General features: G+C 40.3%; 1 protein-coding gene across 1 annotated transcript in view; it reads left to right on the forward strand.

The window, feature by feature from the left end:
• Positions 1-16134, forward strand: part of LOC116301927 (uncharacterized) — a 34012-nt gene extending 17878 nt beyond the window's left edge. Inside the window, exon 18 of the mRNA XM_089027373.1 lies at positions 167-16134. Within this exon, the coding sequence (XP_088883499.1) occupies positions 167-14852 (14686 nt within the window). The 3' untranslated portion in view covers positions 14853-16134. The remainder of the gene's footprint in view (positions 1-166) is intronic.
• The last annotated feature ends 95 nt before the right edge of the window (positions 16135-16229 follow it).

A 16229-nucleotide genomic window follows, 5' to 3' on the forward strand; every position in this document is an offset into this window, starting at 1 on the left:
CAGTGTTCCATGCCTACTCGACGCCTTACGGACGCGGTCCTGGTACTGTCTCTATGCCTGGGTTCCAGTCTAGGAACCAATCTAGAAACCAAGTTTCTTCTTATTCTTCTTATAATGAATGTGATTCTGATTATAATTATGGGTATGGGTATGAGAATCAGACTAGGTACCAGTCTATCCCTCCAGAAAATAATCAAAGTTATACTTGGAGGTCTGACAGCCAAAATAGGTTCCGTACTATATCGATGGGAAGTGGACGTGACTCTGTATACTCGGAGTCTGGGTACCAGAGTCAGGTCCAGATCCCTTCGTCCAATCAGAATTCTCCACTAGTACCAGATATTAATGAAACTATAGACAATAGAAGCAGGAAGGGTAACCTTTTAGAGCTGAAGTTATACAAGTACGAGGAAAAAAGAGAAAGTGTAGACTCAAGCTTCTTTAGTAGTGCGACTAGGGAGAATAGCTTTGATGATTTTCCGTCGTACGGGAGCGAGTCACGCGTCGAAGAAGAGTACAACCCACTTGGCAGAAGAGATTATCCAATCAAAAACGAGCCACAGACTTTAGTAGATAACAATGAGAATGAACTAAGTCATCTGTATTCAAAGGATGAACCTGGTTTTGTTGGGAAATTTTTCTCGTATTTGGGATTCGAGTCGCAAGGAGAGAACATTCCGGACCAGAATTATCCAGACATCGATAAAGACGCTAAAAGAAAGAGGTCTCCTCAAGATGGAAACAAGTATGAGGAGAACAGAAGGGAGAGCAGGAGGGAGAGCAGGAGGGAGAGCAAGAGGGAGACCAGGAAAGAAAGCAATAGTGGAAGGCCTGTGGAAATGAAGGTTTTCAAGCGTATGGAAAGTGAAGATATCGAGAATTTTCACACTGGGCCATGCAGTGGAAAAAACTACGAAGGAGACGATCAACTTCGTTACCAATACAGCAAGACGCTTCAGGCTTCGGGAATGCTCTACCAAGATGATGTAGATTATGGTTACTATGGAGATCAGCAGCAGCAGACAAAGCAAGGATTGTATCGACAAGATAAAAATAAAGCAAACAAAACTTTTGATGATGACTTTTCGATCTACGATGATGAAAATGTGGGTCTCTTTGGTGAAGTCATAGAATATCCACCAGAAGACAAAAAGACAAAGTTGTCTAAGACCAGGAAATTTTCTTGGTTCAGCAGTAAGGACTCTGAGTCTGAACACGAGCGAAAAGTTTCAGTCGATGAGAATAGATCCAGTGGTTATCGTTTTGGTGGGCTTTTCTCATCAGACAAGCGTAAGAATTCCGATGCCCCTACGCAAACGGCAGTGAACGCGAGCGAAGACCAACTTGCGAGAGAAGCTGCTACCAGAGTTTCGGTTGATAACAAAAAAACTGATGGCACGGCGTCAGAAACGTCTGACTTGAAGCCTATTCTGGAAAAACAAGACAAGGGGATAACTAAAGTGACAGTTGCTAAGGAAACGGATATACAAGACCAGGCTCCCGCTGCAAAGAGAAGCTACTTCTCTTGGTTTTCTGATAAAGATGCAGACATTGCAAAAGAACAAGTGGGCAAACCTGAAGAGGCTAGTACAGGGAGGTTTTTCGGTGGATTCTTTTCTTCTCAGGCGACCGAAAAAGCTAATGTTGAACCAACGCTGGACACAGAAATGGCAAAGATTTCAAGAGAACATGGGATTAGTGATCAGAGGGATACTATTGGGGCATCTAACACGGGAACAGTGTCAGGCCATACAGGAATACCAGGTCTCACGCGCTCTTTTGTGGAGGAATTTGAAAGACCAAAAACACCTCCTCTTGAGAAGCTCGAAGAAGTTGAAGAAAAAGGGTGGAGAGGAACGAAGGAAAATATAAATGAGGATATCAGAGCTGAAGAAACGGTTAGTAAGAACATGCCAATTGAGGATGAATTAGATGTACAGCAAATAGAAGATTCTTTGGAAACAGTTGACAACAATTCATTCCCATCCAAAGAGAATGTTGAACCAGATAATGTCACGCAAATGAAAAGCCAGTTGCCTGCGAAGAAATATGATGAAAGTCAAGACAGCAAAGCAGCCACAAGCATAGAAAGTAAAAGCGGGTATTTCTCTTGGTTCACGTCATCCAACAAAGACAACAACGCCAACCAAAAAACTTCAGGTGAAGAAGAAAGAAGAGGGAGCATGTTTGGTGGCTTTTTCTCTACATCTCCGCAACCTACCAATCAAGATGAAGGCGATACGTCAAGAAAAGACAGCGGTGCATCTTATAAAAATGTTGCAGGAGAAGGTGACAAAAGGGGAAGTCTGTTCGGAGGATTTTTCTCTTCAGCTTCGCAACAACCTAAAAGAAATGTCTCTGATTCTGACCTAAAAAAGCAGCAGGAGCAAAAATTCTCTGGAGACTCATCAACCAAGGAGAAGACTTGTCATGAAACTTCAACCGTAGACAAATCTAAAGATGTTTCCAAAGACAAGAGACAAGCAGAAAAAGAGATAAAGGAGAGCGCCGAACAAAAGAAGGAAGAACAAGGAGTATTCTCTCGAATGTTTAAAGGCGTTTTTGGGAAATCTGAACCAGATACAACGTTTGATCAAGCAAAGAAGCTTGAAGACGAAAGGCAGAGAGAAGCTATTATAAAAGAAGCCCGTAGAAAGGAGAGAATTTCACAGTATGTAAAGGAATTTTCCATGAAAGAAGAAGATAAAGAACTTGAAATAATTAAGAAACATGACACGCTAGAACCGGAGGAAAAGAGCGAAGATAAAGATCCGGACAAAGTTTCTATCAAGGAAGAACAAAGAATGAAAAGGATTTCTAAATTTGTTAAAGAGTTTTCTATGAAAGAAGATGAAAAACAATCTGATATTGCAAAAGACAATCCCGTAGTCCAGCAAGAGGATGAAGAATATGTTGTTCAAGATGAAGCCCTTGTCAAAGAATTTCAAAGAAAGCAAAGAATTTCCAAGTTTGTCAAGGCTTTTTCCTCCAAAGAGGAAGACGTTAAGCAAAAAGATGAAATAAGCAAAGACGTTGAGTTGCTAGAAAGAGAGATAGTAATAGAAGATGCGACTCCGGATGAGGCGTCTGTAAAAGAGGCCGAGAGGAAGGAAAGAATCTCAAAGTTTATCAGGGATTTTTCAATGAAGGAAGAAGAAGAGACAAGACAAGTACGCGAAAAGAGAGTTTCAAGTAAGGGAAATATAGATGAGATTTCTGAAGAAAATAAAGACGAACTAAAGAGGGAAGAGAGTATTAGAGAAGCTAGAAGAAAGGAAAGAATTTCGCAGTTCATCGACGAATTCTCCATGGCTGAAAAACCCTTCGAAGCAATGGCTCCAGAAACGAAAGTCAAGCCAGCTATGAGAGAAACAGAATTTTCTGATGACATTGTCATTGCAAGCACAATCCGTGATCAAGAGAAAGTCGAAGAGCAAGATGAAACTGACATAAAAGAAGAGCGCAAGAAAGAAAGAATTTCAAAGCTTATCAAGGAATTCTCAGTTACAGAACATCGCGAAACATCTGAGGTCAGTGAGACTGGGACATCTGTTGCAGCTGTGAAAGAGGACGACAAAGAAGCGCGCAGAAAAGCACTTATCTCACAGCTCATTAGAGAGTTCTCCACAAAGACTGAACCTGAAGATACGGCAGTCATGCCAGATTCTTCTTCTCGAAAAACAAGCGAAAGTTCTATGGAAAAGAGCATCGTAGATAGAACTAATGAAGATTATGCATCAATTTTTGCAAAAGAAGAGCCTAAGGATGTGCCAGTACCTGTTTTCCGATACGGGTGGCAGCGAGAGAAGGCAATTTTCCGTCCTACAGCACAAAAGACAAAAGAGCCCAGTGATACCCCAGTATCTTCTCGAGAGCTCACTCCTACACCACAAGAAGTTAAAAGTGGCGCAGAAGGTATTGATATCATTGAAATGGATACGTCAAGGAGATTGGACACTTATGAAGAATTGGCTCCACCAAAGGCGCAAGTGCCTCAAGCGCAGGATGGTTTTGACGACCTTGATTCTGACTCGTTGCCTCCATTCGCGTTTGACGTCAATGAAAGAGTAAGCGGACGAAAATCTCACGCTTATAAGCAAGCACGTCCGAAGTCACCTCAACCCTTTTTGCGCGAAGACTGGCAGGACCAAGAGGATAACGTCCCGGTCGCTGAAATGATGAGCTATGATAAACCAATGAAAGGTGAGACTGTTACTGACTGGAATAGCTATGATGTGAACGAATATGAAACACAAGAGAACGAAAAAGAAGAAGAAGCGCCGATGTCGATTTTTGACGAAACATTCGATGTCCCTTCTGAAATAGATATTGAGGATCAACTGGGACAACAACTTGAAGAATGCTTCAGTACTGTACGACCAGATGAAGAGATGTTGAGCTACGATTACGAGGGATTCCAGTCTGAGTACCCGTATGATGTCTTAGATGATCAAACCCTGGATGACATTGCACGAGGGGCTCTCGAAAGGCAACAACAGAGCGATTGGGACGTAATGAGTACATCCGACCAGCCGATTTCCAGTGCATTACCAGAGGCCAATGTACTGATTCCAAAGATGCATTTTATAACAGATGCTGTTAAAGAAGAACGGCTCCAAGACGCTACAGAAATTTTAGAGGTTATTGCATTGGAAGATGAGGAAATGCAGAAAGAGTTGGAAAAGGCTTCATATGATTTTTCAAATGACATTGAACAAATCGAAAAGGAGTTGAATGTTGACTCGATTATGGACGAAGGCCTTACAGAACCATACCCTGCTCAAGCTTACGAAGAAAAGACTCTAGACCAACAGCAGGTGGCCAGGGAAGACGTCAGTTACGAGGAAGGACAAACAAACCCTGAACCAGCTCCATTCGACTTTCTAAGAACACTGAAGAGCACCAGACGAAGAATCAGTGACACATGGGATGGAATTATGAAGGACATAGATCAAAACTGGGAAGAAGCCAAAGAATCATCTTCAAACGAGACCGTTGACCTTCTATCAAAAGATATCATGACTAAGGGGTCGATTTCAACCAAAGACCAAGAATTTGGTGCCGAGCCTTGTCATATTGAACAGGAGCCATCGAAGGATGAAGATCGAGACGGATTTAGATCGCATGTTGTTCCACAAGTGGCAGGTCTACAAGTACTCCAGGATAAAGAGAACGACAAAGAACGCAGCACAATCGAGGAGCATAAGAAGGCAGAGGAAAACGTACTATACATAACATCGTTTTCAGTCCACGACGATTCCCAGGATGGAGAGGAAAGAGAAGAAGAGAGCAGCGATCAAGAGGCCGAAATATTGAAGCATAAAGCTGAAAGAGCAGCATTAGCTGCAAAACAGAACGAAGACTTTTCCGAAATGATGATGAAATTTAGACAAAAATTTCTTGATGAGAAGAATGATCAACCAAAAGAAAAACCTAGCACTCCTACTGAAAATAGGGGCATCATTACGTCTTCAATGGCCGAGACAACACAAGATGTGTGTGATGAGCCTCCTTGCGAACACCATGATGAAAAGGAGATTGAGCTGCCGGACACTTTAAATTTCCATGAAAAAGAACCTGAAAATCAAATACCTACTTCGCCATCTGTTATAACGCAAGAAACGGTGGAAGTTAAGCCTCCGGACATATTAGCAGCACAGGGAGAATTAAGAACAACTGAAAGCCACCCAGTTGATATTTTGAAGGATTTCAAAATGCAACCAGTAGAGGAGAAAGATGAAGAACAACTTGATACCTTCTCCAAACTCGTTTTTAAATTTCGTAACTTGGCACCAAGTCAAGCCGTAGATTCCAAGGAAACGAAAACATCTGCCGAAATCTCGCAAACACCATCGCACACACGAGGAAACGTTGAAACTGAGAAGAAAGATTCTACTTTGAAAGCCAAGACACTCAAAGAAGACACTGAAAAGGCAACACCGGTTATAAAGAAAACCATGGATACAGAATCTGCAAGCGAGAAAGATAAAATCCATAAGCCAGTTGATATAACAGAAGAAAATATGAAATCCAAACAAATAGCTTCAGATAAGCCAAAGCATATAGAAACCAAAGAAACCGAGGGAAGTTTTGCTAAATTGGCTTTTAGCATGATAGGAGCCGGTCAACACCCACGTAAAGAGGAAACCAAGGAAAGAGAGACTGATGTCAAGGAAACTATCCCTTCTGCAGGTCTCAAAAGCCAAGATCAGGAAGTTAGCAAATCTCTGACGCACCCAAAGAAAACGCCCCAAGTTGAAACCAAAAGTACAGTATCTGAAAGTAAGGTTGAGCCCGAGAAGCGTATCAAAAGTGATGCTGGCAAACCGAGGGATGAAGGCGAGCCTACCAAAATGAAGACTTCTGAGGAAGGATCTTTCTCAAAGTTGTGGTTCAACCTTACGGGTTCTCCAACACAAAAGCGCAATGTGGTTACCAAACAGGAAACTCCAAAAGATGTTTCCGCTAAGCCAGCTGAGACTAAAATCATCGAAAAGGAACGAGAAGCCAAGACATATAAGGTGGAAGAAATCACACCGTCGCATATAAGTAAAGGGGCATTCGGGACCAAACAGGAAACTGCAAAAGATGTTTTCGCTAAGCCAGCTGAGACTAAAATCATCGAAAAGGAAAAAGAAACCAAGATATATAAGATGGAAGAAATCACACCGTCACATATAAGTAAAGGGGCATTCGGGATTCCAATAGAGAAAGTTAAAGAAGCTAAAACACAAGAAAAAGAAAGTCAAAAAGTCAAAAAAGAAGACAGCAAAAGCAAAGATGTAGGGTACTTTTCGAAGCTTATTTCAAAGATGGCAGAATCGATGGAAGAAGAAGAAAAAAGAGAAAAGGAAGGGACCGAACGCCTTGCTGATGAAGAGAAAAGAAAATTGGTGAGAGACGAAACAAAAGAAACAGGAATAGAAGCAGAAACTAGAGCGACGGCAAAAGCTCCTGATGTTAAACCAGTTGCGCAAAAACGTCAAGCGCAAAGACAAGAGCAAAAGGATCAAAAAACTGAAAAGCATAAAATACCTGTGCAACCAAGTGAGGGTTTGTTCTCTCGACTGGCATCTAGGGTGTCCGAGGCTATTCAACATCACGAAATTCCTGAAGAAAAAGATACTGTTAAAGAAATCTCAAATGAAAAGATTGTACCTAAAACAATCGCTGAGGACACCGCTTCCACTACGCAAAAGAAAGCAACGCTGGAAGTCTTTGCTCAGAAAGAATCAAAACAAGATGAAAAGGTTACAATGAAGTCGCAAGCAGCTCCAACGTCTTCCGCAAAACAACATCTGAAGCAAGAAGAGAAACAAGAGAGTATATTTTCAAAACTGGGTTTCAAAGGTGTTCAACATTCAGAAGAGCAAAAACAAAAGCCAATTAAGGCAGCCGAAGGTCCTGTCACACAGTCGCAAGTTTTGCCGTCGAACAGTCCCTTAGACAAAACAGCTGGTAATATTGTAGATCGGGAACCAAAACCAACGCAGGACTCAAAATTAAGTACGCAAAATACTTTGCATAAGGAAAAGGAGGCTAAACAAACTGTGGTAACAGATATTAAGCACAAAGAAAGCTTGTTCTCAAAACTTACTTTCCATCTGATGGAATCCTCTCACCATGAGGAGGTTCCAAAGGCAAGAGAGCCTATAAAGGAAGAGACTGAAGATATTGCAGTCGAAGATGAGAAGTCACAAGAACCTAAAAAGCCAGAGAAACCACCTCATGAAGACAAGGAGACAGAAAGTAGTCAAAAACCTACACCTCCACAGAAAGTTCAAAAGCAAGAGGAAGTTAAGGAGGGATTTTTTGGTAAATTTGGTTTTAAGTTTACTGAAACTGTTTCTGACCAGCCTCTGCCAAGGAAACCGGAAGACAAACCCGATTCAAAAGCAAACCAAATTGAACCTAAAATGGACACTACGCTTTCTGCAACCACACCAAGTTACCCATCAGTAACACCTAAAAGATCAGGCACTTCAATGGATGTAAAGGACACATCAAAGAAAGTCGAAAGTCGGCAATCGATTAAAAAGGAAGGAAGCTCAACAGAAAGTTTGTTCTCAAAACTCGCCCATAAGTTAGTGGAGTCTACTGGACAGGATGAAACCACCACTCCAAAAGCTCAACAAATTTCTAAACAACAATTGGAAAAACCCATGAAGAAAAGTTATGAGTCATTCGAGCATTCAAAACCTTCCAAGACAACATCGACTACGTTAACTAAAAGTGAAAATATTTCAGGAGGTATAAAGGAGACACCAAAGAAAATGGACAGTGGGCAGTCGATTAAAAAGGAAGAAGGCGTAACCCAAAGTTTATTCTCGAAACTTGCCCATAAATTAGTGGAGACTTCAGAACAGGAGAAAATCCCCGCTCGTAAAACTACCAATGATTCTGAACAAGTTACGAGCAATGCCGTGAAGGAGAGTTCTGAATCACTCACTCAATCGGCACCTTCCAAGCCTACAATGACAAAAGAGCAAACGCATAAGGAAGCTGTAATAAGTAAGCAAGTTGAAAAAGGCCAGAGTAAAACCGCTGTCAAGGACAAAACGTACCCTCCAAAGAAAATAGACACCAAGGAAAGTTTGTTTGCAAAATTTGCATTTGGTTTGGTAGAATCGAGTCATGAAGAAGCCAATAAATCTAAAGGAACTCCAGACAAAAATGTACCCAAATTTCCAGAAAGTAAACTTCCCGATAATAAAACCCAGAGATCTTCGCCATCACCAAAAGAACCCACAATTCTTTCATCCAAGGCAAAAGGCATTAAAACTATTGAAACTATAGAAAGCAAGCAAGCTGAAAAAGATCAGAGTAAAGCCATTGACCAAGAAAAAACGTATCCTGCAAAGAAAAAAGACACCAAGGAAGGTTTGTTTGTAAAATTTGCGTTTGGTTTGGTAGAATCGAGTCATGAAGATGCCGATAAATCTAAAGCAACTCCAGACAAGAATAAACCCAAACTCCAAGGAGGTAACATTCCCGTGAGCAAAACTCCAGAACCCTCTCCACGAGTAAAAGAACTCGAAACGCATTCCTCCAAACCAAAAGACGTTAAAACCAGTGACCGTTTGAGTTCCAAAGCCGAACGGCATGACGAAATTAAGGGATCTTTGTTTTCAAAACTTGCTTTCAAATTAACGGATTATGTTCAAGAGAACGAAGCTGAAAAGAGCCAGGAGGAAAAAGAGAAAGGGAAGGGGAAGAAAGATGAAGCTGCTAAGCTGCCAGCAGTTCCACATTTAGCAAAGGCACTCGAAGTAGACAGTGCCAGGAGTGTAAGAGATACCAATGTAGATAAAACTGAAGTAGCTATTTCCGCTGACAAAAAAGAACATAAAGATACGAAAGTTGACGAAGTGGCAAAAACAGAATCAAAACCAGATATCAAAGAGAAGGAAGTAGAGCCTACTAAATCTGAGCAGACAAGTCATGCACTTCAAAAAGTACAAACTGCAACAACCCCGACACCAATAAAAACAGACGAGACAAAGGACAGCGCCAAAAGCGCAAAAGATAGTGCAAAGGAATCAAAATCTAGGAACCCTTCCGAAGGACTATTCTCTCGATTTGCATCGGCAGTTAGTGACGCCATACAACATAAAGAGACGCCTCATGTAGCAAAAGAAGAAAAAGAAAAAGGAACTGTGATTTCTGAGCCTAAGCATAAAGTTGAAAAGCAGCCAGTGGATGGGGATGCTTTGTTTTCTAAACTTGGGATTTTTGATGATGAATATATTGAAGGGACGACCCCTCACGAGCAGACACTCACAACAGCCCTTTCTGTAAAAGAAGGTAGTTTGAGTAAAGAGGCTAGCAAAGACACCAAGATGGACCCCAACGTCAGCTGTGACAGGCTCCATCTTCAAGAAAAACCTGAAACGAAAGATTTGAAAAAGAAAGAACAGCGTTTAGATGAAGCACGCAAAGCAGACGACAAGAAAGAATTGCTTTCGACACCCACTCCTAAAAATCAAAAACATTCTTCAGACGATGCGCTCAAAGCAGATGGCAAAAATGAATTCCTTACGAAAATCACTGCTGTGCAGGAACAAAAATATTCTCCGGACAAACGAGTACAGCCAGAAGAGAAGCCAAAAACGTTACTTGAGTTGGTAAAAGCAACACAAACTGGTGAGAAAGGCATGGCTATACGCCCTGAAGAAGTACATTTGGAACAAAAAGAAAAGGAAGATTCCTGTATTAAATCCGTAGAAAAACAAGTGAATCCAAATAGGGAATTAGAAAACAAGATTAAAACAATGCAGCAAAATACCAACCAGGAGTCTGCTGCTTTTGAGCAGGACGACGTCGCTGAAGAAGCAACTAATCTGGACGTAAAGCCTTTCGTAGAAGAACTACTATCAAAACTATTGTTTCTAGAAACTGTGCAGAACGTGTCAGAGGAATACGAACAAGCTGTTCCCCTGCCTGACGGTGCTAATACTCTCGAGACGCATTGCGTAACAGAAACATTTACTGTCGGCGAAGCAAGTGAAAATGCTTTTATGGTGGTCAATGACGATGAACAGCACTTTGAATTGTCAAGAGCTGCAGACATACCAGAGATTGAGAAAATAAAAAGTGTTAAGACTCCTATCGTAAAGATCAACGATGTAAAAACTGTTTTACTACAACAAACGGCCTTTTTTTCTCAAGTGGAAGAAATTGAGGAAGACTCATTTAGTTATTCGGTAGTGTTTAGAGAAAATCATACAACTATTAGGGAAATAAATATTCATACGTCTAGGGCTATGGAAGTCAAGCACGACAGAGAGACCAAGCTAAAAACAGAAAGTAGTGACGTCGTAACTTCTATGAAACCATTATTGGGAGACGGTTTAAAAGTCGACTTGAAAAATACCCGACATGAGGAAAAAAAGGAGTACGTGCTCACAGAGGGAACATATGGACCCGAAGAAGTTTCTGGGTTTGAACTCCCCCAAAATGCAGCAAGACGCGTAGGAGAAGAAAAGATCTTTCAAGAAGATGAGAGTAGTAAAAAAGTTCAAAGTAGACAGTTGAATTTAGAAAAAAAGGAGGACAAATTTGAATCATTGCCGATTGACAAAACAGAAACTAGTCATGAATCTAGTGAAGAAACTATTGTCAGAGTCTTGCAGGATGAGCAGCAAAACCGTAAAGGCCAAGAACAGCAGCTGCAACAGCAACAACAAAAGCAGCAGCCGAAGCAGCAGCAGGAAAGACAACAGAAAAAACCTAGCGAATCAGACAAAGCTCCTAAAGAAAATGTCGAGAAGCCGCTCGAAAAAATTAAATTGCCCGAACATGATACTACGAAACTTAAAAGAAAGGGAGATGTAAACTTAGAAAGCAAAAGTTATAGCGATAAAGATCATTTTACCCAAAAGGAAAAGGGAGTATTATCCTCAGAGGCGCCGGCACAAATTCCCAAAGAGAAATTAATCCCCGATAAAGAAAGACGACTCGATTCTAAAGATGTACCTCGTTTAAAATCTGAGACATTGCCGAAGCCGACACCCCCTGTTGTGAAAAAGACAAATATCCAAGAGAGGGATGACGTAATGATCGTACCACGTTCTGAAGCTGGAAAAACCCAGGTTAAAGGTCCAGAAAGTAAAGAAGAATCGATTAAAGTAAAAATACCCGATGCTAAAGATGTCCCTTGTTCTAAATCCGAGGCATTGCTGAAGCCGACACCTCCTGTTGTGAAAAAGACAAATACCCAAGAGAAGGATGACGTAATGACCGTACCACGTTCTGAAGCTGGAAAGACCCAAGTTAAAGGTTCAGAAAATAAAGAAGAATCGATTAAAGTAAAAATAGCCGATGCTAAAGATGTCTCTTGCTCTAAATCCGAGGTATTGTTGAAGCCGAAACCTGCTGTGAAAAAGACAAATATCCAAGAGAAGGGTGACTTCAAGAGCGTAACACGTTCTGAAATTGGAAAGGCCCAGGCTAAAGGTCCAGAAAAACCTTTATCAAAAAAAGAGGAATCAAAACCAGTCGCAGAAGGATACTTTTCGAGTTTTGTTACGAAGGTACTAGCTTCTCCCGAAGTCCAGCAATTTAAAAAGACCTACTTGGAAAAGGAAGAAAAGGAAGAAGAAATGGACTTGGAAGAAATGGCAGAATTCTACGCTAAAAAGAATCAGGAAGCTAGAATTGCTCAAGAACGCCAAGCATCAACACTGAAAGATGTAACTTTAGCTCAAGATCAAACTTCAGCCATAGATAAGGACGAAGCGGATAGTACTAAATCGAGAACCCGAAAAATTTCTCCGCAAGAAGAGTCAAAATCTGCAAAAGAGCAATATCCAAGGAAAACCAGCATACAGAGTAAAGGACCTGAGAGACCCAAAAAACGGGTTTCATTTGAGGAAAACGTTGGAACAAAGATGATATTTTCTCAACATAGTGAAGCCAAAAGGCATGCAGAACCTAATGTCCTACGTTCAAAGTTAGTAAGAGCGACATCATCACAATCATTAAAAGAAGATAACCAAGAAGGGACAGCTAAACCTGAGGGGGGTTACTTCTCACGATTCGTTTCAAAAATATTGGCTCCATCGGAGGAAGAAATTCATCTAGAACCACTGAAATCAGAAGAAGATGACCTCGAGAAAATGGCATTGTTCTATGCCAAGAAAAACGAAGAAGCAAGACAGAAGAAAGAGGAGGCTTTGATGAGGGAGCAAAAAGAAGCTGCTGCAACGAATGACAAACCTTCCACGATGAACGAAAACGTGGTTCCAAAAACAGTTCTTATAACCAAAGAAGGAGAACAAGCTAAGGGTGAAGCAAGTCAAAGAAAGATAACTGAAAAAAAGACGAAAAGCTTAAGGAACCCAGAGGAAGATACCATCAAGACAACTGGACAGCAAGCAGAAAGGATTCAACCAAAGGAAAAAGAGACCAGTCAAGCAGGTTTGGACGGTGTTCAAAAAGAACCCCTTTGCGCCCAGTCCAAGGAAAAGAAAAGCCAAACGACAAACGAAAATTACTTTTCAAGTTTATCTCAATGGTTGGCACCTCAAGCTCAAGAAACTCGTCAAGCAGAACCATCACTATCGAATACTAACGATGATGCAAATTTTGAAGAAATGGCTGCCTATTATGCCAAGAAAAACGCCGAGGCAAGATCAGGTGTGATGAAAAAGCAACCGGAGTTGCCTGAGAAAAACCGCCCAGGAAAAGAAACAGAAGCTAAAGAAAGTGTCCCAAAACAAGTTAGTCTGAGTAGAAAAGCAGAAGTGCTACAGGAAAAAAAGGAGGCTCCGATTGAAGAAGGGTACGTATCTAGATCTGTATCAAGATCAGGCACATCAAAACAATCAGCCGAGACAACATCAGCTGAGACAAAACATTACGCAAAAGAGACAGAAGCCAAAGGAAGCGGCCCAAAAGAAATGAGTCAGAAAAAAGTTGATGAAAATGATCAAAAAGTGCAGAAGAAGTTGCAAGAACAAGAACAGAAAAAGAGAGATGAATCTCCAAGTGGGGAAGGGTACTTATCTAAGTTTGTTACGAGGATGCTGCAGGTAAATGAACCAGAACAGGTTAAAAAGCCCCAGACACAAACAGATACCATGGCAGAGGATAAAAAGCTTGAAGAAATGGCAGCTTATTACGCTAAGAAAAACGAAGAGGCGAGAAAAACTTTGCAGGAGCAGCAGGGTAGTGATGTTGAAACTCAAGAGAAAAAGGACAAAAAGGAAAAACAAATATCTGATACGTATACGTCTGCAAAAAAGATTTCAACTGATGGCACTAGTAAATTGGTCTCAGAAGCAAAATCAATTGCTAGCAAATCTACTGAAGACAAAAAACAAAAGCAAATGGAATCTGATTCATCTGTGAAAAAGATTTCAACTGATGGCACTAGTAAGTTAGGCTCGGAAGAAAAAGTGAAAAGGGAACCAATTGCTAGCAAGTTAACTGATAAGGCTAGCACGAAAACATCTAGGAAGCAAGAAAGCAAGCAAGCTGAGGAGAAATCTAAATCGCCACAAGTGGATAAGGAGAAAGAAAAGCTAGAAAAACAGGCAACAACAAGTGCAAGTCCCCGACTACCCCAAAGTAAAGGCAGTGACCAACCTGCAGAAACTGGTTACCTTTCTCGATTCATGAGCAAAGTGAAAGTTTCATACGAAGCTTACCAAGAAACTCAACTACAGCCAGCGCCTCCAAAAGTTGACGAAGAAGAAGATTTGGAAAAGATGGCAGCTTTTTACGCCAAGCAAAACCAAGAAGCAAGAATGGCGTTGCAAAAGGAGCAAGAGAAGAACAAACTGCAAGGAAAAGGATCACTGGAAAGCGGATTAAAAAAAACGAAACAGGAAAAAGTTGCTTTACAACAGGGGCCGCAAGCGAAAAAAGAAGTTCAAATTTCTGCAGGCTCACAAAGGAAAGAAAGCAAAGATACAAAGGCTTTAGGTAGTCAAAAAGTCGGAAATGTTGAGAAGCCAAAGGTTGCTACCTTGAGAGAGAAAGGTAAAGTTCCTATCCAAGGCGTTACTCAGCCTAAAATATCCGACACAGATCAAATGGAAAAACGTCAAAAAAGTTCAACACCAGATAAAAAACAAAAAGAAGAGCCAAAAACAGAGACGTTCACAGATACGTCTAGGAAAGAGAAAGTTGCTACTGGACAACCAAAAGTTGAGAAACCTGTAGAATTATCAAAATCAGCTGAGAAGTTAAAAGTCGAGAGAGCTACTGAAAAGCAAAAACAAGAGAAACCAAAAACGGAGAAGCTTGTAGACAAGCCCAAAACGGAAAAACCTGCAGATAAGCCACCGGAAACTGTGTCTGAAGCCGTTAGTGGACTTATGAAATGGGGCAGATCGATGTTTAATTGATAGCACATCAAAACCCAAACCCTTTTACTGTACTATGATTTTCAAAGCTTGAGATGATGTCAAGATACTTTCCAGCTAAATATGTAACCAAGGAAACCAGTGTTCAAACAATATATGTTAGCAAGAAAACCAGTGTTCCAGCAAAATGTGTTACCATGGAAACCAGTGTTCCAGTCATATATGTTACTATGGAAACCAATGTTCCAGTCTAACTTTGTAACCAAGGCAACTAGTATTGTAGCTTTCAGAAGAACCAGTAGGGTAAATTAGATAGAAAATAGGCTAGGAATTTAAACAAATACAAGGTAATACTTAAAGTTAACCTAAGAAAATTATATTATAAGATTTTATAAGAATATACATAGAAAGATTAAGGCCTGCTTTTGACTAAAAATTAAGGGAGCTCTAAACAACGAATGGTTCCCATAGAGACAGAATTTCAGGTAAGCAGTGCTGAATTAATTGTGTAAATATAAGCTCATTATGCAATGTTCATTGCTGCTATAGGAACAATTATTCAAATGCCATTGCATGCTGTCTCATACAAGAAAATACGAGAAGTTGTGGCGTTTGAAGGTTTTTAAGAAATTTGGGTTTTGGCCAAAATTTGTTCCAATATTTAGCCCGAGTGAACGAACATATTTTGATTCATAGTGAAATGTTGCCACATGTATTGAATAAGGCAATGCAAAAAATGCGCCAGTATTCAAATTTTATGCCAAGGTGTCATTAATATAAGATAAATCTCTTGTATGGGATCTTTATAATATAAAGATTATGATATAATTATTGTAAATAGTTTTAATAAGACCATAGTTTGAATAATCTTTTGCAATGCGTTTTACGTCCGTTACTTCAAATTTCAAATTTTATCGATTCACTGAAACAGCAACTGGGCTGATCTAAGTCAGGGCGTTTCTAACTCACAGATCGTTATTACTGGTTCTTGGTATTTCTATATGTTATCTGCAACAGACAGGGCTGATATCACATGAGCGGCAAAATAACTGCATCATGACACCCACAATAATTTCGGTCAGTTTCATTTATTGATTTATATATTTATTCATAAGGAAGCCATTTAGGTGTCAATTCGGCGTTCTATTGCTGCTCATGTAAATTCTGCTCCATATTTTACAGTTCTGACATTTTTCTTGTATTTTCTTGTACAACTTTCTTCTCATTATCTCTTAGAAATCCGTATGCAAAAGCTTATTCAAAGGGTCGTTGTATTATAACAAAACTCTGTAACTTTATAAAATAAAATCTCCAAACGATCTTATTCTCTCTCTTTCTTTTGTCTTGTTTTCATGCATTCTCTTTTATTTGCTCCTGCTTTTTTCCCATTTTTCTTTTCCTTTCTTTTCAGTTTTTCAA

Source organism: Actinia tenebrosa, unplaced genomic scaffold (assembly GCF_029948245.1).
Source record: "Actinia tenebrosa isolate PJP-AT-01 unplaced genomic scaffold, QUT_ActTen_1.0 PGA_scaffold11__36_contigs__length_13525064, whole genome shotgun sequence".
Lineage (NCBI taxonomy): Eukaryota > Metazoa > Cnidaria > Anthozoa > Actiniaria > Actiniidae > Actinia > Actinia tenebrosa.